The following is a 26,042-nucleotide window of genomic DNA, read 5'->3' as shown; positions in this document are numbered from 1 at the left end:
AGCCCTCCGTACACTCACTGACGATATTTTCAGCGGTTCTCTCTGCTGTGTATTCACTTACTAACGTCTTCACTTCCTCCTGTTACCCTGCCTGGCCGTGTTCCTCGAGCCCCCTCTCTCACTGGTGTCAAGCTGCCAATCACAGCAGCAGAGTGTCGGCGGGGATGTGCCGGTGAGCCCGTGAGATGCAGGCAGACCCCCTCGTCTCCCACAGTCACCTGGGGCCCCGTCGCCTACCGTCGAAGCTGCCGTGGTCGGCGGCGTGCCGCAGCAGGAGCCCGTGCGTCTCCAGCGAGGGCTGGAAGACGAACACCCCGCTGTTGAAGCAATCCGGCCACCCAGGATCGGGGGCCGCAGAAAACTCTGTCCGATCGAACAGCTCATCGATATTGGCCAGGACCTGGGGAAAGAGAGCCGGCGTGTCACAGGGAGGAAGCAATCTCAGCACGGCATCCGTCTCTTCTTCTCTAGCCTTTGCATCCGACTGCTTTTGCGCCACATTACTGACTAAAAGGATATTGCCTGGAGCTTAAAGTACACATTGTGGCCCACTGAGTAACAGGGGAGTTCCTTGGTGGCTCAGGGGGTAAGGAACCCGACTAGTATGCATGAGGATGTGGGGTCGATCCCTGGCCTCGCTCAGCGCTGCCGTGAGCTGTGGTGCAGGTCGCAGACGTGGCTCGGATCCCGCGTTGCTGTGGCTGTGGGGTCGCCCGGCAGGTGCAGCTCCAATTCAACCTCTAGCCTAGAACCTCCATGTGCGGCAGGTGCAGCCCTAGCAAGCAATACATAAATAAATAATAGGGCAGAACCAATCTGACTCTGTACTGCATCTGCTTCTTTTACTTTAATGTTTATTTTCTATTGCTTTGCTCCAAGTTAACGGCCAAAGGGATGTGGCCGCAAGCGGCAGGTGTCACGGCGGGTCTCTGGGAGCCCGGCTCCTGCGTAATGAGCTTGAGGCAAACATTCCTTTGTTTTGCTCTCAGGAAACATCCCGACCTGGAGACGCTCATCACGCAAGGGGGGTTGCTCGCAAGCGTCAGTAAATCAGGGAAAAACCAATGTGACGCCAGAGCTGATGTGTTTCTTTTACTTGAATGTTTGCAGTCTATTGCTTTGGCCACACATTCATCACGAAAGGCACGTGGCCTCTAGCATCACGTATACATAGCGGCCCATCTCCGGGAACACTGCCTCCCACACCATGCGCGTCAAGCAAAAATGCCTCTGTTTGGCTCAGAGGCAACATGCTCATCAGGTCCACGCGTGAAAGACGTGCAGGAAGGAAGCAATTCTGACCAGAACCCGGACTCCCCCCTCTCCCCTTTTCGTAGAAAAGAAGCCTGAATTCTAACTCAACGCAGGGATTCTTCGGGACACCCAGTCCACCAGCGCTTTAGTCTTTCTGAATCAATTCACACCTCTGCGCGCCAACACCTGTCTGGCACAGGACTGGCCCGTCCTGTGGGCAGCAGGACGAGCTCGACTCGGTAAATCACAGCAGGTGTCTTAAACTCTGGTACGTGAGGGAGAAAAGCAACAGGCTGGGAAACAGAGTGTTGAGAGATGGGCAACTTGTGTCCAAATGTTTTGCATGACAGCCACGCTTTCTCAGGCTTATATTCAGCAAAGAAAGCGTGTGCGTGTTAAGACGGGCCCCTGGTTTATTTCAAGGGATTGAAGTAGCACCATCTCGGAAATGACATTATCTCAAGGTTCTCAAGATCGTCCATGAAACGCTCCTAATTATACGTTCTTTCATCTGGCAAAGGTGACCCACAGGTTTCAGGAAACACATCAACAGAGAGTTTTGTTTCTATCTTTTTCTTTCTTTTAAGGGCTGCACCTGCGGCATATGGACGTTCCCAGGCGAGGGGTCGACTCAGAGCTGCAGCTGGCGGCCAGAGCAATGCCAGATCTGACCCTCATCTGCAGCCGACACTGCAACTCATGGCAATGCTGGATCCTCAGCCCACTGAGCGAGGACAGGGATCGAACTCACATCCTCACGGATATTAGTCGGCTTCATTTCCACGGGGCCACAGTGGGACCTCCCATCCAATTGGCTGATTTTGAAACTGCCCATCCTGGGCTCCTGTAGTGAGAGTCACTCCCTAACATGACCATGGGGGGAGGCCTTACGAAGCCAGGTACACCAGCCCCATCAGCTCTGCATAATCCACGACACGATGCAGGCAGACTATTTTTCTAAGTGGATTATTTTGTGCAGATGAAACAAGGTGGGACCAAAGCCCATTCTAGGGAAGGAACTCAAGCAGCCCCGGGTCCTGGAGGGTGTGGCCCAACGCTCGCAGGTATGTTCTCCCTGATGCGGATCTCGTGATGCTGGTGGTACAGGTGGACCGTACCTGCGAGGGACCCACCGGCACCAGCGAGCAGCCGGCCTGAGGGGGTGGGGGGGAGGCGTGGTCTTTGGGAGGCGCCCCTCATCAAGCGGAGCGTCTGGTCCTCAAGGCCGCCGCCCCCGCCCCCTACTCACCAGGGTATCCGCATCCAGGAAGACGCACTTGCTGTAGTGCGTGAGGGTCCAGCAGTGCAGCTTGGTCAGGGTGACTCCCAGCTCGGGTCGCTTCAGAAACGCCAGGTGCACGTCGTCGGCGCTGTCCAGCTGCTTCACCTCGAGGACCTCATCGAACACCCTCGAGAGGATCACCCTGTGAGAAGACACGCCGCACCCCAGGAAAACGGGAGACCCTTTAACACGGGACGCGCGCGCTCCCTCGCTGCGCACGCGCGGGAAACACGGCCCCAAAGCCCCATCGCCGTCACTGCCGCCCTCACCGTCCGGCGTTTGTGCCCCACAGGTGCGTTGTGTTCATGCGGAAAACTTGGGCAAGCGTGAAGAGCAAAACATATTAAACAATCTGAACATCGGCAGGTTCGGGCCACCCCTTAGGGAGGTCTTTTCTCTTTGCAAAGGGTACGGTCCGCGGGGAGGAGATGCCGAGACCGGAGAAACCATTTTGACAGTCGTGACAAATGCCATCCGTGAACTTGGAGAACAGACTTGCAGTTGCCCAGGGGGAGGTGGAGGCACTGGGATGGATGGGGAGTCTGGGGTTCAGAGATGCAAACTCTTGCCTTTGGAGTAGATAAGCAATGAGGTCCTGCTGTGTAGCACTGGGACCTCTATCTAGTCACTTGTGATGGAGCCTGATGGAGGATAATGGGAGAAAAAGAATGTGTGTGTGTGTGTGTGTGTGTGTGTGTGTGTGTGTGTGTGAGAGAGAGAGAGAGAGAGAGAGACTGAGTCAATCTGCTGTACAGCAGAAAACTGACAGAACGCTAAACCAACGAAAGTGGAAAAAAATCATGTTTAAAAAAGTTTTTAATTTATGTATTCAAACCTACATTGCTCATTGCGTACAAGTGTGAGATTCAAATTTTGAAAGAGGGTACATTTCATCCACATGAAATTTGCCTCTGTTCCATTCAAAAAATATTGTAATTAAATTCTATTTCATCTTAGCCTGGAATATCTTGTGATGACAAAAATATTAAGAGCGTGCTAGAAAAAGGATGGGGGCATCTCAAAACCACTCAGGAGGAGCTCCCAGCAGCCAAAGCGGAAGCCGTTTGGGCAAAAAAACAAATAACACACCCAACATATACAATGAATATTCAGGAGTTCCCTGGTGGCTCCATGGGTTAAGGATCCGGTGTTGTCACTGCAGTGGCTTGCATCGCTGCGGTGGCACAGCTTCCATCCCTGGCCCAGGAACGCCCACATGACACAGCCATGAATGAGGGGAAGAGGCAACTCTTGGCTATGAGAGAATCCAGGTAATACATACAGAAGGAATGAAGGAAAGAGAAAAACCACATTTGATGAATATCACAGGTTCTCGCTGTTGCAGGCAAGATCCACCGACCGACCCAAAATCAGTGGGTAAAGGTTCTGAGGAGCAAGAGCTTGTTTTCAAAGTCTGAACATTCCTCCCCGAGATACTTATCAACACAAAGACAGAAAAATAATAATTTTACAGTGGCGACACCCCCTGGGGGACCAAGATGAATGTTTCTGACAGCAAAACGGAGTTAACACCGCAGACGCCGTAATAGGATCTACTGAAGATGGTACCTGACTTCTGAGGACTGTTCTTCAAAGATGCAGGCACGTAATCCAAGCACGAAAACATACTGGAGAAACCCGAGTTGAAAGGCACTCTATGAAACTGCTGACCAGTGCTCTTCAAATATGCCAAGGCCCTACAACTTAGCCATTTGAAAAAAAAACAAAACTTATACAACTCAACAGCAAAAAAAAACCCAACCCAATGGTAAAACGGGCAAAGACCTGAATAGGCACGTCTCCAAAGAAGAGCCGGAGATGGCCACCGAGCACATGACAACCTGCTCAACAGCACTGAGACATGCAAATCAAAACCACCCCGAGATACCACCCAACACCCGTCAGAATGGCCAGCATTCCTAAGCCCACAAATCACCCATGCTGGAGGGGGTGTGGAGAAAAGGGAACCCTCCTACGCTGCTGGGGGGCATGTCAACTGGTACAACCACGATGGAGACCAGGATGGAGGCGCCTCAGAAAACTAAACATGGAACCACCGTGTGACCCAGCCATCCGGCTCCTGGGCATATATCCGGACAAACCTTGCCAAAAAAAAATAAATGAAATGTTGCCATTTTCAACGATGGGGATGGACCTGCAGATTATCACACTAAGTGAAATCAGCCGGAAAGAGAAAGAAATACTGTACAGTATCGCTTATATGTGGACTCTGAAGATTACAACAAACAAGTGAATATAACAACAACAACAATGACAAAAAAGCAGACTCACAGATCCAAAGGATAAACGAGTGGTGACCTGTGGGGAGGGGGAGGGGCGTGATGGGGGAGGGGCACGAGAGGTACCAACTCCTACCTACAAATAAAATAAAATAAAATAAATCCGAGGACATACAGTACAGCCCAGGGGATCTAGCCAATAGTTCATCATTACTATAAATATATAATCTTTAAAACTTAAACTTAAAAAAACTCAGTATGTCGTACACCTGAAACTTATAGACTGTTGTACCGCAACCATACTTCAATTAAAAGAGTCAGGATCATCACAAGTAAACAAAGGAAGAACTGGAGTTCCCGTCGTGGCACAGCAGAAACGAATCTTGGGGACGCGGGTTCGATCACTGGTCTCGCTCAGTGGGTTAAGGATCTGGTGGTGCTCTGAGCTGTGGTGTAGGTCACAGATGCAGTTCAGATCCTGTGTTTCTGTGGCTGTGGTGTAGGCTGGTGGCTATAGCTGTGATTCAACCCGTAGCCTGGGAACCTCCATATGCCGTTAGTGCAGCCCTAAAAAGATAAATAAAATAAAATAAAACAAAATACAATAAAATAATAAAGGAAAACCCTTATAGATGGGAAGAGATTAGAAGAACCATGACCACTAATAGAAGGAGGGGTCCAGGACTGGACTGGACAACAGAATATACAGTATGACACACACCACTTGATTTTCAAGTTTTTGCAAGCTGTCTCCTGCACAGGTAGAGTGTATGGCTGGATTTTATGTTTATTTTCCCAAGGTGAACATCTCTCCCTCTTAAAAAAGATTTTTAATCCATTCATATTTAATAGAATCGTTGATATATCTGAACCGAGTCCTTTATAGATTGATTTTTCCTTTTCTACAGGTATCATACTTTTTTTTTTTACTGTGAATGCTTACACCTTTTTTTTTATAATACTTTTTATTTTTTCCATGATAGCTGGTTTACAGTGTCCTGTCCATTTACTGCTGCACAGCAAGGTGACCCAGCCCCACAGACGTGTATACATTCTTTTTTCTCACATGATCAAGCTCCATCATAAGTGACGAGACACAGCTCCCAGGGCTGTACTTTCTTCTTTGTAAATGATCCCTCTCTGAGATCTTTCTTTTTGTGTGCAAATTAATTCACTGTGCCGGATTTTACAGAACCTCCCTTAACAGCCCAGCCCCGGGGCCTTTCCACAAGATAAGCCTTGGATGACACGCTCAATTTCGCCCACTGTTACCTGTCTTTTGCTTCCTCTGCTCTGGGTGTGGATCATCTGAATTATGCTGAAAGGATCAAGTATTTCATCACTGCCTTCGATATTATCAACAAAGTGTTCCATACGGTAGCTGCTTTTAAAATCTAAATTATATCCAAATGACTGCCTTTTAATTTTTATGTTTTCTTGAATTTATTATTGTCTTTTGCTGCACCTGCAGCAAATGGTGGTTCCCAGGCTTGTGGTTGAATTGGAGCTGCAGCTGCCAGCCGACACCACAGCCACAGCAACGCGGGCTCCGAGCCACATCTGCGACCTACAGCACAGCTCACGGCCATGCCAGATCCTTGACCCACTGAGCAGGGCCAGGGATTGAATCTTTGTCCTCATGGATGCCCGTCAGCTTCACTTCCACTGAGCCACGTCGGGAACTCCTGAAAGTTTATTTTTAAATGATCCAACAACTGGCTGTTTTTCTTGTTTCTAATTATTCATTTTTGTATGTTCCTTTATGAATCGCTTCCTCCTGTTTGTCCTAAGTATATCTTTTGTTTTAATTTAAAATTTTTTGAACTGGATGATTTCTTTACTGATTTCAGCTAGTCTAGCTGTCCTCTTTGGTTTGTATATGAAGCATCCACAGTGCAATTATCATTTTTTTTAGCTGCACTATAGTTGATTTACAGTGTTGTGTTAGTTTCGGGTACAATCGTTTTAAAAATACTTGATTTTTAGTTTCGGGTACAATCGTTTTAAAAATACTTGATTCCACCTTTCATTGGTTCACTCTTCAAGTTCTTTAGGAAAGAATCTCTCCTTTAAAATGTCCCAAGGAACACAGATTTTGTTTTTTCTTTTGTTTTAGTTTCACTATTAACATCTAGATTTATTTTATATACATTTGAAGAATATAACATTTAGGAGTTCCCGTCATGGCGCAGCAGAAACGAAGCCGGCTTGTATCCATCATGACGACATGGGTTGGATCCTGGGCCGTATTCAGTGGGTTAAGGGTCCAGCACTGCCATGAGCTGTGGTCTAGGTTGCAGATGAGGCTCCCATCTGGCCTTGCTGTGGCCATGGTGCAGGCTGGCAGCTGTAGCTCCAATTCAACCCCTCACCTGGAAACGTCCAGATGCCGTGAGTATGGCTCCAAAAAGCAAAAAAAAAAAAGAATACAACATTCAATTCTTGCTCCAAGTAACATATTAAAAGCCTCCTTGTACCCTTGATGCAAAATCAATTTTTTTAAGTGTCCATGGTTGATGAGAGAAAAGACGCTGCGTGCATAATGCATGGCATTTTAAGAGCGATCTTATAGATTATTCATAGGCCAGTTTGCTTGTGTGTTTGCTTTATCCGTCAGTTAAAGTCCAGGAGGACGAAACGGGAGTGTCTCAATATCATTCTTTGCATTTCCAGGTGTACCTACTAGGTTTTGTTTATATGTTTTATCTAATGATTGCTGGCGCATAAAGGCTCATGACCAGTGCAAGGAGAATATGAATGCCACACCTTCTCATCATCCAGCATCATTTACCTGAATACTCAGAAAACAGTGTCATGATCCATTTTTTCCTCTCCTCTAGGCCTTATCTGATACTTCTCTGTCTATCCTTTATGAAATAAATACTTGTGAGTAATACATAGTCTTTTAAGTGTACATAGTTTTGTGCATACATTTACAGCCCTTATTTACTGTTCATATTAGGTTTTTACTTGCTCCTTGTCCTGTTAAAAAGGGCTTTCCTATTAAATTCTGTATTTTCATATAGTGTTTGGTCAGTATCCGACCACTTTTTTTCAGCAGCAAATATCCTACGTACTTGCATGCTTGAGACTCTTTTTCCATTGACACACTTAGCTGGGTATAAAACTCCTGAGATGCTAAACTATGGCTCCATGATTTTATGTCTTATTTTTCTGACCTTAAATATTGTAGGGAGGTAATCTAGATTTTTTTCCTCTTGCAGACAAGCTTGCTTCTGTTCATCTTGGATGCGTATCCAAATTGTTACCACTACAACTTTAAAAATTCATATATAAATATATATATATATATATGAATATATGTGTGTATGTATATGTTTTTTTTATTTGGTTTTCTCAAGCTGGGTGTTACCCATTGTCTGTGGTGTTTCTTCAACTTGGTAAATTTAATCCAAATACACCATTGTTTGTTGAGATAATTTCATGTGCTTTGAACTATAGATCAGGTACCTCTCCATTTTAAAGCATCCCTCTCCAAAATTCTCTCGCTCGCTCTCTTTTTTTCTTTTGCTTTTTTAGGGAAACAGGTGCCGCATATGGAAGTTCCCAGGCTAGGAGTCAAATAGGAGCTGCAGCTGCCACCCTACACCACAGCCACAGCAAAGCCAGATCCGAGTCACCTATGCGACCTACACCACAGCTCACGGCAACGCCAGACCCTTAACCTACTGGGCGAGGCCAGGAATTGAACTTGCATCCTCTTGGATACTAGTTGGATTAATTTCTGCTGAGCCACAATGGGAACTCCTGAGAATTCGCTTGATGAAAAAAAAAAAAAAGAAGAAGAAGTAACACTGTCTTCTCTCTTCCTCCACTAAGATCCTCACTCTCCACAGGGACAGCTAACTCCCAAGGCCATCGGTCACCAGGGAGCATCAGCAGGAAGACATGGTCTCCCTGGTGACCTGACGCCAGGCATGCACAGCATCACGGCAACACCATCTCTCTTACCTGAGTCTACAGTCACCTGTGACCTCCCAAGGTGAACCCTGCCTGGTGATTTTAAGCCATGTCCACGTGCCTCCCAGACCCTAAATCCCCTCCCTCCCACCCTCTGTGGCACTCAGCTTACCCAGGAAACAAGGCATGGACCCCTCCTGGCAGGACCCTTCCCGGTCCCCGCTGGCCAAGGCTGCCCTTGGAGAGATACTGTGACTGCTGCAGTGGTGGGTGACGCAATGCCCCTGGGTGTCCCACTCAGCCTGGGCCCTGCCAACCCCTCTGTCCCCCGCCATCCCAGGTCTCCCCTGTCCTTTCTCAGACCCTCTGCAGGGCGCATACACCTTACAAGAACTCATAGGCTCTCCTCTTGTAGTATGTGGGATGCTGAGAGGCAAAGGCTCCAGCTTGGCCACCCGTGCCTGGGGATCTTGGGAAAGGGGGAGGCCAGCAGCTCCAGCAGGAACACCCCACACACCCAGGAGGATGCTGAGCTTTCCCTGAGTGAGTCCATGCAGGAAGCTCTTGGTGGCTCCACCCAGCTGCCTGCCATCAGGCTGCCCAGGACATGCCAGCTCTGAGGACCCAGGCCACGTGGTCAGCAGGTCCCTTCCATTCTGCATCTTTCTCTGCCTCCCATCACACATCCAGCCGGCCCCTTGTCCTCACTGCCCTTCCAGTCCCTCTCCCTGCTGAGTGCCCTCCACCAGCTGTTCTTTTTACACCATCAAGACAAGCACAGCTGTCCCTGCCTCACTTTGTATCTCTTGGCACATTCAGGACACGCACAGGCGTCCATGCATCTCTCCTTCAATAACACTTTAAAGAAAGAAAAAAAGAGGAGTTCCCACTGTGGGGCGAGGGGATCGGCAGTATATTGGGAGCGCTGGGACATGGGTTCCATCTGCAGCCCAGCACAGTGGGTTAGGGAGCTGGCATTGCTGCAGCTGCAGCTTAGATTGTGACTGCAGCTCAGCTCTGATCTCTGGCCTGGGAGCTCCCTTTGCCGCACATACTCCTAGACCGGGAGGCAACAGCACGGCTCGGCCACCGCACATACCCGTACGTCCCTTCACAGGGAGAAATACAACAAAAGGAAACAGAAAATGCAACAGGAAACGGAAGCCTATTCTATTCTACACGTGCAAGGACAAAGAGACGGGGGGGGGGGGCTTCAATTTTTAACTTGCTGTAGTTGCCAAAGGGGAAGGGGGGATAATTTAGGAGGCTGGCATTCAAACATACACTATTGCATATAAAAGAGGCAAACAACAAGGACCTACTAGACAGCACAGAGAACTGTATTCAATATACTGTAATCAGCTGGCCTGGAAAAGAATCTGAAAAAGAACAAGTAGATGGCTACGTATAAGTGAACCACTTTGCTGTACACCTGCAGTGAACACGACCCTGAAAGGCACCTATGCGTCAATAAAAAGGTCCAACAAATCGCTAACCTAGCTCAGGACAGTTGTTTTTCTTTTCTTTCTTTTTCTTTTTTGGCTGCACCCAGGGCACCCGGAAGGTCCCAGGCAGGAGTGGAATCCAAGCCACAGCTGTGCCCTATGCCACAGCTGCAGCAACACCAGATCCTCTCACCCACCGTGCCAGGCTGGGAATCAAACCAGCACCTCCAGAGAGACAAGCTGGATCATGAACCCCCTGCACTACACAGGGAGTTCCAGGAGTACTGCTTTTCAAAGTCCCCCCCCCCACACCACACACAAAAAATAACCGGCTTCTGAATTTCCATAGTTGAGACAAGGAACAGGAGCCACACACAGTGTTGTCTGTGAGGATTCTGCGATCAACCATACACCTGGCAGATTCCCCAGTTTGACTCTTTTTCCTTTTTTACAGCTAAACCCACGGCATATGGAAGTTCCCAGGCTAGGGCTCGGATCAGAGCTGCAGTCCATACCACAGCCACACTGGATCCGAGCTGCCATCTGTGACCTACACAGCAGCTTGTGGCAAGCCGGATCCTTAACCCACTGAGCAAGGCCAGGGATCGCACCTGCATCCTCACGGACACTGCATGGGGTTCTTCACCCACTGAGCCACCACGGGAACTCCTCCCTGACTCTAAGAAGGATTTGGGAAGTGTCCGAAGCCCGCCAGGACGGCCGCTGGTCCAGACCCATGAAAACCTGCTTCTAGGGGAGGAAGACTCAGCGGGTGTCTGCAGCTTACCTGAGCAGGCTGGACACCTGAGGAGTGACCAGCACCACCAGCCTCCGGGTCGCCCTGTGGTTCCTTAGACTCTGCCCCAGCACCAGGGCCCCCTGGCAGTAGATGTCATTGGTAGCCAGCGTGACGAACGCCTGGTCAGACACTGTGGGCAGCGACAGAAACATCAGGGTTAGGTTCCTGGCGGCTCTCAGGGGAGCACAGGCTGCATGGTGACCTCTGACCCTCTCCAGCTTCACGGCTCATACCGAGGAACCATTCGGTGTCTACAACACGCATCGGGAACGTTTCACGTGCACCCCTTCACGTCAAAGGAAAACCCCCAAATGTGTCTTCGACAAAACCAAAAAACCAAAACACACGTGTGTGTGCGTGCACACACGCACACACACGAAAGTAAGAGGACATCCCCAACACAAGACGAGGCCAAGCAGAGTATGATTAAAATTTCCAAGCACAGGAGGTCCCTCTGGGGTGCGGTGGGTTAAGGAGCCATTTGTCTCTGCAACAGCACAGGTTCGATCCCCAGCACAGGTGGTGAAGGATCCAGCATTGCCACAGCGTGGTGTAGGCCCTTGCAGCTGTGGCTTAGGTTCAATCCCTGGTCTGGGAACTTGCACATGCCGTGGGCAGGGCCAAAAAAAAAAAAAAAGAAAAGAAAAAAGATCCATGCACCCCTATATTCATTGCAACCTATTCACAAAAGCCAAGACATGGAAACAACCTAAATGTCTACCGACAGAGGAATGGATAAAGATGATGCAGTACCTAGACACAATGGAATACGACTCAGTCATGAAAAATGAAACCATGCCATTTGCAGTGACATGGATGGACCTAGAGATTACCATATAACTGAAGCAAATCAGACAAACATTATACGATATCATTTATATATGTGGATTCTAAAATATGATGCAAAAAACCTCATTTACAAAATAGCAATAGAAAAAAAAAAAAAAAAAGAGTTGCCATTGTGACTCAGTGGTAACGAACCCAACTAGTATCCATGAGGATGCCAGTTTGATCCCTGGCCCCACTCAGTGGGTTAAGATCCAGTGGTGTCATGAGCTGTGGTGTAGATTGCAGGCGCAGCTTGGATCCCACATTGCTGTGGCTGTGGTGTAGGCCGGCAGCTGTAGCTCCAATTGGACCCCTAGCCTGGGAACCTCCATATGCTGTGGGTATGGCCCTAAAAAGACAAAAAAAAAAAAAAAGAAGAAGCAGAAATAGACTCACAGACACAGAAAACAAACCTACACTTACCCAAGGGGAATGGACAAGAAATAAATTAGGAGTTTGCAATTATCAGATGCATGAAACAGAAAGACAACAAAAACTCCTGTATAGCAGAGACCGCTGCTCGATATTGCGTAACGAGTACAAGAAAAGAATCTGAAAAAGCATCAATATGGGTCTCTGCCTGAGTCCCTTTGCCGTTCGCCTGAAACTAACACCACATTGTAAAGCACCTCTACTTCAATAGATCAACCTCCTGGTGCCACGACACCCCGGGAGAGGGGCCGAGCTCAAACCCCTGATCTTACTTCCCATGCAAGTCTCAGAAACTCACGCAAAGCATCCGAGTCTCGGGGGAACGGACGTGAAAGAAGGATGCAAAGGCTGCATCATGAGTTCAGCTGGAGGACGCCAGCACCGCTGGCAAAACTGGACTCTGAGCAGCAACAGCCACGCCAACCCATCAATCAGATTCCACACCACCCGGGTGTCGGAAAGACGTCACCTCGGGGAGGCTGAGGAGACGGGGAAGGGAAAGCTGCGGTGCCTTCACCCTAAGGTCCTCTTTCCCGATGTCTTCGGGACAGGGCGGGAGCTCCCGCTGACTGACTGACGGCCTTCTGAGTCCAGGCAACTCGTGCCACTGACCTTGCAGGGACTTTTAAACAAGAGGATTCTGGGGCCCCGAGAGCTGGTTGCCAGCATAGAAACAACACGACCCAGAAACCCGAGCCTTGGGCAACTGCCCGTGTGCCGTCTACAGAAATCAGAATTCACAGCATGTCCCCAGAACACACAGAACTCAGTGGCAAAGACCAGCGCGGCCTCCCCTCCCAGCCCCCCTGTGTCCCCAGAGCCAGGCTCCCAGACATCACGCCAAACGCAACCTGAGGGGGCCGCAGGGTGGGGTGGGGGGCTGCTTTCCTGCAGCTGCCGCTGTTGCTCCTGACAGGCCCCTGGGGTCAAGGCCCGAGGGCGTCTGGGACAACCCGCTTCTGTCTACGCAGGCCTGAGCGGCTTCTTGGATGAAGGAGGAGGGAGAATTCCTGGCATTTCCACTGGGAGCTGAGTTTTACAGGCAGCAGGTGTCACAGCTCACGCCTGCAGACCCAAAGATACCTACGGACTCCTCCATCGCCCTGCCATCTCTCTGCCGGCGTATCTATCAGGGGTGGGTCTTCTACCTACCCGTCCATCCAACCACCCATCCATGACAGCTAGTCTACCATCTACCTCTCTCCCCATCTATCACCCCTCCATCCAAGATACACATTCTATTATCTACCCAGCCAGGCAGCCATCACATCTATTCTATCATCTATCTATCAATTCATTCACGATATCTCTTCTCTTATCTATCCATCCATCCATGCATCATCGGTTCTATCACTTATCTATTCATCTGTCCGTCCATCCGTCCGTCCATCCATGTATCCTATCTCTTCATCTATCCATCTGTCTGTCTGTCTAATCCATCCATCCACCCATCACCTCTCATCTAGTATCTACCACTCCATCTACCTACCATTATCTTTCATCTATCCATCTCTCATCTAGAAATGCGCATTAAATTCTTCCTAACTGGACGGCAACGCAAAGACATGAAAAGCTCCCCAAGACACGCTTTTCTGCATTTGCCACGGTCCTTTCAACGGTCGGAAGCCTCTGCACATTTTTGCACCTAACGACTGATTTTTTTTTTTTTGAAGTCGGCTTCCCTCACCGGAGAGCCCTAGAGCCAGTGACCAGACCGAGCACGATTTCAACCACCCCGTGCTCCTGACCGCTTCGTGGGGACCCGTCAGCTGTTCCTGCAGGAGAAACGCCAACGTCAAAGGCAGGCAGGGCCGAGAGGTCCTGGGGCGGGTGGAACTGTCGCGGTCTGCAGATAGGAAGCCATATCCAGGAGGTTTGGGGATGAGAGGGCTGAGGCGTGGGCTGTGTGGACTCCAGTGTGACAGGGCAGCGGGGCCGGGCACCTGTCCACGGGTTCTGGTTCTCAGGGAGGAGAGAGTCAGGGCTGCGTCTGTAGACAGGGTTTCATGCTAACACTGGGTTCGCCCTCGGCTTGGGATGGATCAGATGAATGCATTTGCTCATTCTGGGTCATGTTAACAGGATGACAAGACAGCTCTCTGGAGAGAAGACCCGCTCTCCAGAAACCCCAAGACTCAGTGTCACAATCTGGGTAAAAAGACTGTCACCTCCAAAGGCTGGCCCCGGGGGGCCCATGCGTGATGTTGCAAAACCAGGCGTGGATAACGTCTCCATCTCAGAGTTCCTACTGGGGTGCAGCACCTTAAAAATCTGACTGCAACGGCTCGGATCACTGCAGAGGCGCAGGTTCGATCCCCAGCCAGGCACAGTGGGTTAAGGATCTGGTGTTGGCTGCAGATACGGCATCGCTTCCAGCTTCTGGCTCAGATTCAATCCCTGGGCCCGGGAACTTCGTATGCCCCGGGTGCAGCCAGAAAAATAAGAAAAGAAAATATAATGCAAGTGCAAAGACAGACCTTGCCACGGATTTTCCTGTCTCAGAGGATGAGAACGTCGCTTCCTTCAAGCAACTCCCACTGATGGAGTTTCAGCGTGGCATCCAAAACACCCCAACGAGCCAAGGTCCCCCGCGTGGAAAAGCTGAGTGTCCATGCAAGCGGCTCTGGGGAGGGCACGTGGGGGTGGGCGCAGGGGAAGAACACAGAAACAGAGCTGGTCGCTGTCTTCCAACCCCCAGGATGAAAAACACAAAGAGTCTTGCAAAACCAGGTCCATCCGGAAGCCGGGGTGGCTGACAGTTTTATGACGAGTCTGAAGACGTGTTTACTTCCACTCCTTGTCCGCCCTCCACCCCACCCACCTTCCAGCCGCCCCCACCCCAAAATACCATCGCTGGCCTCCTCCTCTGTCCTCCTCTTTTACTCAAAGGTGTTTTTTGTTCCCCGCCAAGCGTGGAACACCCAGATGGGATCTTTGCAGCACATTCCGGCACGGGGGCCCTGCGTCTGAATGCCACCCTTATTCGGGCCCTCGCAGGTCTGCAGAAATCGTGGTTTTTGACCTGGATGGAGCCTTCCAAACCGCTCCCTGCAGCAGACAGACTTTGCTGCTTCTCTGAACGGAATCTTACAGCCCACACTGGGAAAGGGGCTTTTTCCACCCTACCCGTTTTCCTCTCTGGGGCTCGTAGGAGGAAAACAGCCTCTCTCCATAAAAAGCAATTTTTGTTGTTGTTTTTTAGGGCTGCACCCGTAGCCTATGGAGGTTCCCAGCCCAGGGAGGTTCCCAGAATCAGAGCTACAGCCGCCGCCTATGCCGCAGCCCCAGCCATGCAGGATCCAAGCCGTGTCTGCAACCTACACCATAGCTCAGGGCAACACCGGATCCTTAACCCACTGAGCGAGGCCAGGAATCAGAACTGCATCCTCATGGATGCTCGTCAGGTTCATTACCACTGAGCCCCAACGGGAGCTCCCTTGATTTTGTTTTTTTTAAGGCATTCATGAATGATCAGGCTTGATCTGGGGCAAGGAGAGGGTGTCTCCCAGACCACGGCTAGACCACAAGAGGGTAAGATCACCACACTGCGAGGCTAAAGCAGACATCCCCCAAAACCCAAGGGCAGGCAGACAGGAGCGAATTTCAGCCTCGGGGGACCAGGCCTTGCCCATGTCCCCAGCCGCCTGGCCATCCTCAGCCTGCTGCTCTGCTCTGCTCTGTCTGTACCGGAATCACAAATGATACGTCTGAACTCAGAAGAACCAAAGGCTCTCTCTACCCAGAGTTTTAAGAACATAAAAGTCCCATGAGTCCCCTCAACTGTGCCACTCACACACTTGCGTGATTGCCAAGAAAACGGCCCATTTAATCGCCGAGGGTTATTACGTGTTACAGAAGGAAAATTACCAAATCTCAGCGCCCCTTGACCAAACTAAAAGGCGCCTCCTCCCGGCTGTTGACATCCAGCCTGTGCAGTCCCGGAGAGGGGGGCGTTCTGGGACAGGAAGGGTTTGGCGCGATCTTTCGCAAGCAAAGCGGGGGGGGGGGTCTCCTTCTCCCACCCCCGCTCCCGACCCAGCATGAGCAGGGGGCTGAGCACAGGCGTATTCTCCACTCACCCGGCATGGTCTGAGGCGCGGCGGTTGGAGGGCACCGAGGGACCGGGGGCGCCTGGACGCGGTGGGCCGCCCCTGCGGCCGTGAGCCGGGTTATGAGGAGGCGTCTCTCCAGGGGACCCGCGCAGAGCTGCACCCTGCGGGAGGGCACAGCTCAGTATTCCAGGCATCCGTGGCTGCGGCCCTACCCAGCACCGCCCTGCACCCCTCCCCCGGGTCACCTGCCGCCCTGCTGTGCCCGGGACACCCTCCCGCCCCACGTCTCCTCCGGGCTCCGGAGCAGTCTCTGTCCCCGGGCCCGTGGCCGCTGGGTGTCCTTGTGGCCCCGCCGCGCCCGGCACTAGCTCCCGCGCCCCCGCCTCCCTCACCGCTCGCTCTCCAGTCCTTGGGGCGTCGCCGCGCGCAGGGCAGCCTCTGCTGCAGCCTGGCCCGGCGCCCCCCGCCCGGTTCTCCTTTCACCCGGTGGCCGCCACTGCGCCCTGCACCTCCGCACGCCCGCAGTGGGTGCGCCCCCCACGCCGCTCCCAGGGCCCCCGGAGCGCCCAACGGCCTCCACGCCCCCCAACCCAGCCGCAGCCCGGCGCCCAGGACCTCCTCTGCCTTCCCGCAGCTTCTCCCGGCGCCTCCTCCGCGCCCTGCCTCCCACACGTCCTCCGAGGTCAGGCAGCCTCGTCGCCCGGTCTCCGCCGCGCCTAGGCCGCCTCCACGCCCCCGAAGCCTGCGCCTACCTCCTGCCCTACGGGGGCCTCTGCCCGGGCCTGCGCCCCTCCTGAGCCCCAGCCCCCGGCACCGCCCGCCCTCCCGGAGCCGCTGCCCGGGGACCACGCCTCCGCCCCGGCCGCGTACGCCGCGTACCTCTCGCGTTCCGGGAGCCTCTGCCCGGGCCCGCGCCCCCTGCCCAGATCCCGCCCCCGCCCCCAACTACCAATACCTGGAGCGCAGCCCCCGCGCTGGGCGGCCGCGGCCCGCGATTGGCCGCCGCTCTCAGGAAGCCCGGCCCCGCCCCCTCGGCCTTGGGGTTCGGGCCCCACCCCTCTGCCCGCCGCCGCCCCCCGCCGGCTGCCCTGCGCCGGGGGCCCGGGAGCGAGAGCCGCGAAGGGGCGGCGGCCCCCGTGCCTCCCAGGGCCCCCGTTCCCGCCGAGCGCAGGAGGCTGCGGCGGCGTATAGACGCGGACGTGCCACCTTTAACCCTCCAGCCCCAGAGTCAATGTTTGCCAGGGCCCCAGGGGCGGGCCCGAGGCCAGCGCGCCGCCCGGGCAGAGGCCGCGCTGGAAACGTCCCAGCCAGCGTGCTTGGGAACGTGATCTTGTTGCGCGAACGCACGGGGCAGGAAAGGGTCGCGTGGGCGGGGATGGTGCGTGGATGCCGGAGCCACGGGCGCTTGGGCTCCGGAGCACACGCGCGAGCGGATGAAGGACGGGGTGGCCGAAGCAGTGGATGCGTGAAGGTTCTGAAACGCGCGTGCACGTGCGCGTGGATGCCTGAGGTCAGGAGTGTGCGCATGCGTGCCTGCCTAAGTGGGTGAGTCGTCGTCTGAGCCCGGGAGCCGTGGAGCGTGGGAGAGGGAGACGGGCGCGGGTCAGAGGGAGCAGGCAGGGGCCAGGGGAGAGGCTAAGAACGAAGGGGCAGGAGTTCCCGTTGTGGCTGGGTGGGTTACCACCTGGACTGGTATCCCTAAGGATGTGGGTTCCATCCCTGGCTTCCCTCGGTGGGTCAAGGATCCCGCGTTGCCGAAAGCAGCGCGGTGGGGTGTGGAGATGCTCAGATCTGGTGTGGCTGTGGCGGTGGCGGTGGTGCAGGCCTGCAGTGTGGCTCTGATTCCACCCCTAGCCTAGGAATTTACATATGCCTTGGGTGCGGCCGTAAAAAGCAAAAATAAATAAATAAAACCAAAAACCAAAAACAGGAGGCAGAGAAAGCCGGCAGTTATTTCAGGAATTCTCCCATCTGTCGTCTTCTCCATCCAGCACGTTGTCAGGACCCTATGGGATTAAGGAGGTGTATGGACAGACGGACTAGACATTCCTCTTCTGCAGGAACCGAACAGCTGGGCTTCCTGCTCTAAAAATGTCACCTGAAGGGTTGGGGGCAGGCGTCCTGGAGTGGGTCACCTCCCCACCACACTGGCTGCTGCCCCAGCAGATCCCCCCATGTCACTTCTGCACCCTCTGTGCAAACTGCAACATCATTTTTTAGAAGGCTGAGGCGGTCCTCGTGGTATTAGGAAAACTGTTTGGGGAGTTCCCAATGTGGTTCGGCAGTAATGAACCCCACTAGTATCCATGAGGATGAAGGTCAATCCCTGGCCTTGCTCAGGGGGTTAAGGATCCGGCGTTGTTGTGAGCTGTGGTGTAGGTCACCGATGCAGCTTGGATCCTGCATTGCTGTGGCTGTGGTGCAGGCTGCAGCTGCAGCTCGGATTCAACCCCTAGCCTAGAAACTTCCATATGAGTTGGTAGATCCAGCATTTGGAGTGGATAAGCAATGAGGTTCTGCTGTGCAGCACAGGGAGCTATATCCAGTCATTTGTGATGGAGCAGGATGGAAGATAATGTGAGAAAAAGAATATATGATACATGTGCAAACAGGTCACTGCTGTACAGCAGAAACTGACAGAATGTTGTAAGTCAGCTATAATAAATTTTTTAAAAAAGAAAACCCTTTTGGCCCTACATGCACCTCTTGAACGTGGGGAACCCCCCACCTCAGGTTTCCACACCTCCCACTTTGAGAACCAATACAATTTAGATTCAAGAAGTGACAGGGGAAAACTTTTAAATGCCCAAGAGAGAGAGGTCGTGGCCAATGCAAAACCTCATTAGCAATCAGGGCGTAGAGTGTGGACGTCCCCCGTCACCCATCAGACTGGGATTCTTTGTTGGAATTCTCCCCACGGGGAGCAGGGATTGGGCAGGCTTCAAAGCCCTAGGGACTCCCGAGTGTGTTGGAGAAAGGGATTTCCTGTGACAGGGGGAGAGGCCATGGAGAAGGGGCCCCAGATTCTCAGGACATCTGTTCACGGGGATGGCATCCTCCACGGAGAGCCGCCAGCCTCAGGGAACAGATGCCGGAGGTGTTTTTAGCAGCCCGTTACTGATGGACACAGAGATGTTGCAGAAATCTCATCCAGGAGTTGTTTTTGTGGGCTTCCTTTCCACAGTCTGGACATCTATCTGAAAACCGTAATTCAAAAAGCTCCCATGCACCCCAAAGTTCATAGCAGCACTATTCACAATCGCCAAGGCATGGAAACAACCTACAAATCCATCGACAGAGGAATGGATAAAGAAGAGGTGGGTCATATGCATAGCGGAATATTACTGGGCCATGAAAAAGGATGAAAAATGACATTTGCAGCAACAAGGATGGACCAAGAGCCATCCATACCAAATGAAGTCAGACACAGAAAGACATCTCCTTTGCCATCCCTTTCATGTGGACTCTCATAGAAAATGATACAAAAGAACTTATTTATAAAACAGAAACAGACTCACAGATTTCACACAATCAAAGTTAGGGTTACACGGTTACCAGAGGGGAAGAGGGAAAAATTGGGAGGATGGAATTCACAGAGGCGTGCTGCTGTATATAAAATGGATAAGTAACCAGGACCTACTGTCCAGCCCAGAGAAGTGCTGTCAACATGCTGTGATAACCTCGATGGGAAAAGAAATGGATATAGGTATGGAGGTGACTGGTGTGCTTTGCTGTATACCCGAAACTAACACAACATTGTAAGTCAACTCTAGTCCAATAAGACTTTAAAAAGAAAAGAAATCGCATCCAGGTGACAGACCTGGGCGAGGTCTGCTGGAAAACACAAGGGCAGGGCCCCAGCTCATGGCACTCCGTCTCCAAAACGCACATCTGTTCGGCGATGAATATATGGCTGGTCTAAGGCAGCAGGCAAAGGACTCGGGCCTCTCTGCCCGTCCCCCCCCCCCCGTGGGCTGTGTGCACAGCCTGGTCCTTGCGGAGCAGCGGTACAATGTCTGCAGGCCAGACTGAGCCTCTGGATATCTTGACAACGTCGCTAAAACAGAGCCATCGGCTGGGGGAAGAAGAGGGTTTCTTCAACTCAAAGGGCATAGGGAAGTGCAAGAATGACATTCCGGGCTGGCGGGGGGTGCGGGTGGCAGTGGTTCCTGGCATGGCCTTGATGGGTTGGGGACAAAGTGGGCGGCGCCTTAATCGCCAAGTCGAAACCCTGACATTGAGAAAGCAGAGTCTTCCAACCTCATCCCAAAACCGTGTCCTGCTGATAAAGAATCCTAAGGCGTCCCCGTCGTGGCTCAGTGGATCAAGAACCTGACGTAGTCTCTGTGAGGATGCAGGTTCCATCCCTGGCCTCACTCAGTGGGTTAAGGATCCCGCGTTGCCACAAGCTGCGGTGTAGGTGGCAGATGTGTCTCGAGTTGGGTGCTGCTGTGGCTGTGGCTCTGATTTGACCCCTAGCCTGGGAACTTCCATATGCCTCGGGTGCGACCCTTAAAAGGGAAAAAAAAAAAAATCCTAGGAATTCCATGTTCTACCCAGCGCTCAGGAGGGTGGGTAATAATACCAGCTGTTGATAAATTTGTAAGAGGATCACCTAACTCTCACCTCCCCAAGCCCAGCACGCTGGGCTGTGTTTGGCTCCCAGCTCTCCCTGCATCTTTATCCTCCAGAGTGAACCCTGGCTCAGCCCCGGACCAGGGGCTGCATCAGGTTCCCCTGGGAAATTCTGAGAAATGCACCCTGTCCAATTCCCCTTTGATGTTCCCCTGCTGTCAGAAAACTGAGTCAGAGAGCTGGTCCCCTGTCTTAACAAGCACCGCCACCCAGGCACCCTCAAGCCAGAGAAGCGTGGTTGTGATGGCTGACATTTGGACTTGATGGGAAGGTGACAGCTGGAGCAGGGTGGCTGGGGAGGGTGGGAAGCCAGTGGCAGCTGGAGAGAGGGATGAGGGTAACCAGAGAGATGCTGAAAGCAGAGATTGAGGACCCTCCCCCCCAGCAGGCTGCCTCTATCTCTGTGCACCACGCTCACCCCAGCCCTCCCACCAGCTCCATCCTGTGTGCCCTCAAAGCAGGGCATAAGGCACTAAGTCACAGGCAATCTTCCCAGAGCCCCGGGCAAAGGGTAGGTCCATTTTTAAACCCAGAGCAGGCATCCTCCTGGGGGCGTTGCAGGTTCCTGTGTGTGCTGGTCTCCAGGAAGCTGGGAGAGGGGACACCTGGTGAGCTGTGGGCGCCATCAGCGACATCAGAGGGCGCATCTCACCCCCGCGTGCCTGACCAAAGGTGTTTGCCAACTGCAAAAGGCAGCTGCCTTCTCGCAAGACACCATTCAGAGAAAATGGGTCTTTCGTTGGTACCCCAGACATAGAAATGTTGGAAAGTGAACAGGACCCTTTGGGGGACGTGTTTCAAGGCCAGAAGCCAGAAAAAGATGCCAACCAATCGGATCGCTGGAAGGCCTATGAAACTGGAAAGGCCAGTGTGAGAAGGAGAAGAGAAAGGCAGTGTAGACTGTCTGCTGGCAGTAGTTTCCACATTGTATCAGGTGAGCCCAGGGAGATACGAGAAAATGATCAGAAAATGATCAGGGCGAGCCAGGTGGTGTGAAAATAAGCAAAGCATTTACAGCACCTGCTCTTGGTTGCCGTTCCACCACCATTTGTCTTGTCCTTATTGTCAACAGAGCTGCCACATTCCTCCAGGATTCATGCACCCCGGTTTTAGCGAGGGGCTCTGTGGCCCATTGTGTGTTGGTGAAATGAGGGGTCAGCTGGTGGCTTCTGGAAGGAGCGCTTCACTCTTCCTTTTTTTTCTTTCTTTCTTGCTTTCTTTCTTCCTTTCTTTTTGTCTGCGCCCACAGCATATAAAAGTTCCTGGGCCAGGGATCAAACCCATACCATTGCAGTGATGATGCTGGATCCTTAACCTGCCGAGCCACCAGGGGACTCCTAAAATACCATCTATCTTCCTTCCTTCCTCTTTCTTCCTTCCTTCCTTCCTTCCTTCCTTCCTTCCTTTCTTTCTTTCTTTCTTTCTTTCTTTCTTTCTTTCTTTCTTTCTTTCTTTCTTTCTTTCTTTCTTTCTTTCCTTTTCTTTCTCTCTTTTCTTCTTTTTATGGCCACACCAATGGCATATGGAAGTTCCCGGGCTATAGGTTGAATCAAACCTGCAGCGGCCAGACTACATCACAGCCACAGCAACACCAGATCTAAGCCACATCTGTGACCTACACCACAGCTCACGGCAACACCGGATCCTTAACCCACTGAGAGAGGCCAGGGATCAAACTTTCGTCATCATGGAGACTATGGTGGCTTCTTCATCCATTGAGCCACAACCGGAACTTGGAGATCTTCACTTAAAAGAGTAAAACAGGGAGGAAATGGTCTTAATAGGGCCTCCAGATATTAGTGGGTGAAGCTGTGATGGCTGGAGCTACTGCAGCCATCTTCTGCTATGAGTGAAGCTGGTGAATGCCCTGCGAAGGGCAGGGTCGAAAGACACAGAGAACCTGGCCACAAATAGACCCACATTCAACCCTCAAATTACCCTCAATCCACATGCCCTGAACCTCAGGAATTGCCCTTACAAGCTACTATCTTTATATTTTAGCCATTTGGAATTGGGGTTGCTCTTACTGTAGCACAAAGGCAACCTAATTTATATCATGTGGCAGAAGTCCTCAAACAGCTTGGTCACTAGAGTCCTTGACCCTTGGGAAAACTAATGACCAACCCAAAGAACTTTTGTTTGGGTAGCTTATCAATATCCATATATGCTGTTAGAAATTAAAATGGAAATTTTTAGGTATTTATGAATATCCATATTTTCTGTATTAGAGATTAAAACTCAGAATTCTTGCTGTGGTGCAGTGAGTTAAGAATCCGACTGCAGTGGTTTGGGTCGCTGTGGAGGCTTGGGTTCAATCCCCAGCCTGGTGCAGTGGGTTAAGGGATCCAGTGTTGCCACAGCTTCACTGTAGGTCACAGCTGCAACTCAGATGCAACTTCCATGTGCTGTGGGTGCAGGAACTTCCATATGCTGTGGGTGCAGCCATAAAAGTTTTTTTTTTTTTAAAAAAGCAAGAGAAAAAAGGAAAAAGAAAGAAATTAAAACTGAAATATTTAGATATTTATAAATATCCATATTTTCTGTATTAGACATTGAAACTGAAAATTGTGGGTATTTGTTTACTTACTACGTTTAAAGGTAACAACAACGGTAAACCCATTCCATTTAAAATAAATAATGTATTTTTTTGAAAAAATAAATATATTTTCCCAAAAATTTAGGGGGAGGAGAAGAGTGGCACTATTTTATATGTTTGCAAGTCCTCATTTCTGGTTTAATAGAACAGAACCAATGTCTCACATTTGCTTCTCCATTTGTTCTGCTGCAATAATAGTTGAGGTTGAAACAGATGAAGAAAATCTGGCCTCAACCACATGGGTAGTTAGGAAAGAGAGGAGTATTTTAATCAACTTTTCACACAGACTGGGGACATTCTTCTCGGATGCTGCACCAAAACTTGATAATGGCTAGCTTCTTGATGCTGCTATGATTTCAGCACAGAATCTGGAAACCTATCACGAATTGTGTTCTCTGTACAGTTAAAATCCACAAGTTGATCTTGAACTTAAGACAAATCTTTTACCAATTTAGGATTTTGCAACATCCTGTATGAGTCCTGTGGAGATAGATGCTCCAAATGCTGGCACATTTTATTTCAATGTATATATATAAATATATATTTTAAAAATTTTCCTTTTTACAGCGAAACCTGCAGCATATGGAAGTTCCCAGGCTAGGGGGTCAAATCAGAGCTGTAGCCACAGCCACAGCAACACCAGATCCAAGTCACATCATCTGCCCCGTACACTGCAGTTTGCAGCAATGCTGGATCCTTACCTCACTGAGCAAGGTCAGGGTCAAAGCCGCATCCTCAAGAGAGACAACTTCAGGTCCTTAATCTGCTGAGCCACAACAGGAACTCCCATAATATATATTTTTTAAAACCTCCTGTTTGTGGATCTCTCTCGTCCATTTCATCATCTAAAGTCTTTAGCCAGAATAACCAGAGGCAACAGCTCCTGTGTAATATGAAGGCTGTAGCCTGAGCAAGAAATTCTGCTATGCACTGAATATATGGTGTGCCCTCAAAACTCTGGCTGGGGAAGCCCTGATCCCCGGCGGGATGGTATTAGGAGGTGGGGGCTTTGGGACGTGACTAGGGTAAGATGAGGTCCTATGGGGGGGGGGCCCCATGATGGGGTTCAAGTCCTTATAAGGAAAGGAAGAGGCACGGGAATTCTCTCCAACAGGTGAAGACTCAGCAAAGAGGCAGCTGTTTGCCACCCAGGAAGGGAGCCGCACCCGGAACTCATCTGCCCCCCACTGTGAACTCAGCCTCCCAGCCTCCAGAACGGGGGGTGGGGGTGGGGGAAGCAAAGGCCTGATGCTGAACCCCCCAGGCGGTGCTGTTCGGTGAGAGCTGCCCAAGGGGATTAAAACATCTCCATTCATTCCTTCTTCTCTCTTGCACATTCATTCATTTCAAGGGTGCCTTCATCGCGAAGGCTGGTTTCCCATTGGAATTGCGGCCTCCCTGTGTTTTCCGAAGGTCAAGTTTTTCTTTTTTCTTTTGGCCTTGGCCACAGCAGGTGAAAGTTTCTGGGCGAGGATTGAACCTGCGTCACAGCAGTGACAACACCAGATCCTGAACCCTCTGAGCCACAAGGGAACTCCAAAAACCTGGTTTAAACACCCAGAAAGAATTGCAGGAGTTCCCATTGTGGCTCGGCAGGTTAAGACCCTGACATAGCACGAGGATGCAGGTTCAATCTCTGGCCTCACTCAGTGGGTGAAGGATCTGGATTGCCACAAGGGGTGGCATGGGGCACAGACATGGCTCGGATCCCATGTGGCTCTGGCTGTGGTGTAGACCTGCTGCTGCAGCTCTGATTTGACCCTTAGCCCAGGAACTTCCATATGCCACAGGCATGGCCACAAAAGGAAATAAAAACAAGCTTGGTTCAACAGCCAGAGGTGATAGTGAAGGATTTTGCTCCCAGCCCTGGTTTAATTAGTTGCCCCTCACCTTGGGGTGGGGGGTGGCAAAAGATCACATGTTGGGAAGGTCGCAGACATGCTTCTCTTTTCTCCAGGGAACTGGGAACATCATCTGTCTTCCCGTGGACCCTGAACACACCCTTGGCTGTTCATCAACAGGCAGGTCTGCTGGATGCACACCTGTCTGCGGGGGGGTGGCCAGGGCGGGGACAGAGGGACACAGCTGCGAAGCACAGATGTGCCCGTAGGCGGCTGTGCGTGGGGAAGGCAGTGCGTTTATATTTGCATCCGAGGGGGACGTGCCTCCGTCAGGAAGATGTGACTTGGGCCGCGGCCAACCCACGTCACCCAAGCGCTTCCACATCAGGAACCAGAAGAACACGTGGTGTGAGGCCACACGGGCTGGTTCTACTCCCTCGGGAGTGTGACCTGCCCACTGGGGTTCCGGGGACGCGGCTGGCCCCTGGACCCCTGGGCCTCTTCGTCACCTTTCCCTGACTCTTCTCTCACGTTCCTAGCGAATCCCACACGCCTTTCACCAGGAGCTCAGAGAAAAGTGGTGTTGGGGACATCCGGTGTCCTTTTTTTTTTTTTGGCCTTTTTAGGGCCATACTTGGGCATATAGAGGTTCCCAGGTGAGGGGTTGCATCAGAGCTGCAGCTGCTGGCTTCCACCACAGCCACGGCAACACAGGAT

At 51.5% G+C, this 26,042-nt stretch overlaps 1 protein-coding gene and 1 long non-coding RNA gene across 12 annotated transcripts in view; one reads left to right on the top strand and one right to left on the bottom strand.

Annotated features, from left to right (window-relative positions):
- Positions 1-17,295, bottom strand: part of GYG2 (glycogenin 2) — a 37,103-nt gene extending 19,808 nt beyond the window's left edge. For 3 of the 10 annotated variants that reach the window (XM_021079760.1, XM_021079765.1, XM_021079766.1), the window contains exons 1-5: positions 16,869-16,999; positions 16,281-16,414; positions 10,930-11,071; positions 2,504-2,678; positions 238-400 (exon numbers count right to left, since the gene is read on the bottom strand). In XM_021079760.1, coding sequence (XP_020935419.1) covers positions 238-400; positions 2,504-2,678; positions 10,930-11,071; positions 16,281-16,287 — 487 coding nt within the window. In that variant the 5' untranslated portion in view covers positions 16,288-16,414; positions 16,869-16,999. The other 7 variants (XM_021079762.1, XM_021079767.1, XM_021079763.1 and 4 more) reach the window with 6 other exon arrangements.
- Positions 17,433-25,797, top strand: LOC110257661. Of its 2 annotated transcripts, XR_002340579.1 has the most exons (3): positions 17,433-17,798; positions 24,599-24,761; positions 25,442-25,797. It is a non-coding gene; the product is annotated as an uncharacterized LOC110257661 (long non-coding RNA). The 2 variants fall into 2 exon arrangements; XR_002340578.1 differs by lacking the exon at positions 25,442-25,797 and having other exon boundaries at positions 24,599-24,802.

Source organism: Sus scrofa, chromosome X (assembly GCF_000003025.6).
Source record: "Sus scrofa isolate TJ Tabasco breed Duroc chromosome X, Sscrofa11.1, whole genome shotgun sequence".
Taxonomy (NCBI): domain Eukaryota; kingdom Metazoa; phylum Chordata; class Mammalia; order Artiodactyla; family Suidae; genus Sus; species Sus scrofa.
The sequence above is the reverse complement of the archived record's forward strand: the minus strand, read 5'-3'. Positions and strand labels throughout refer to the sequence as shown.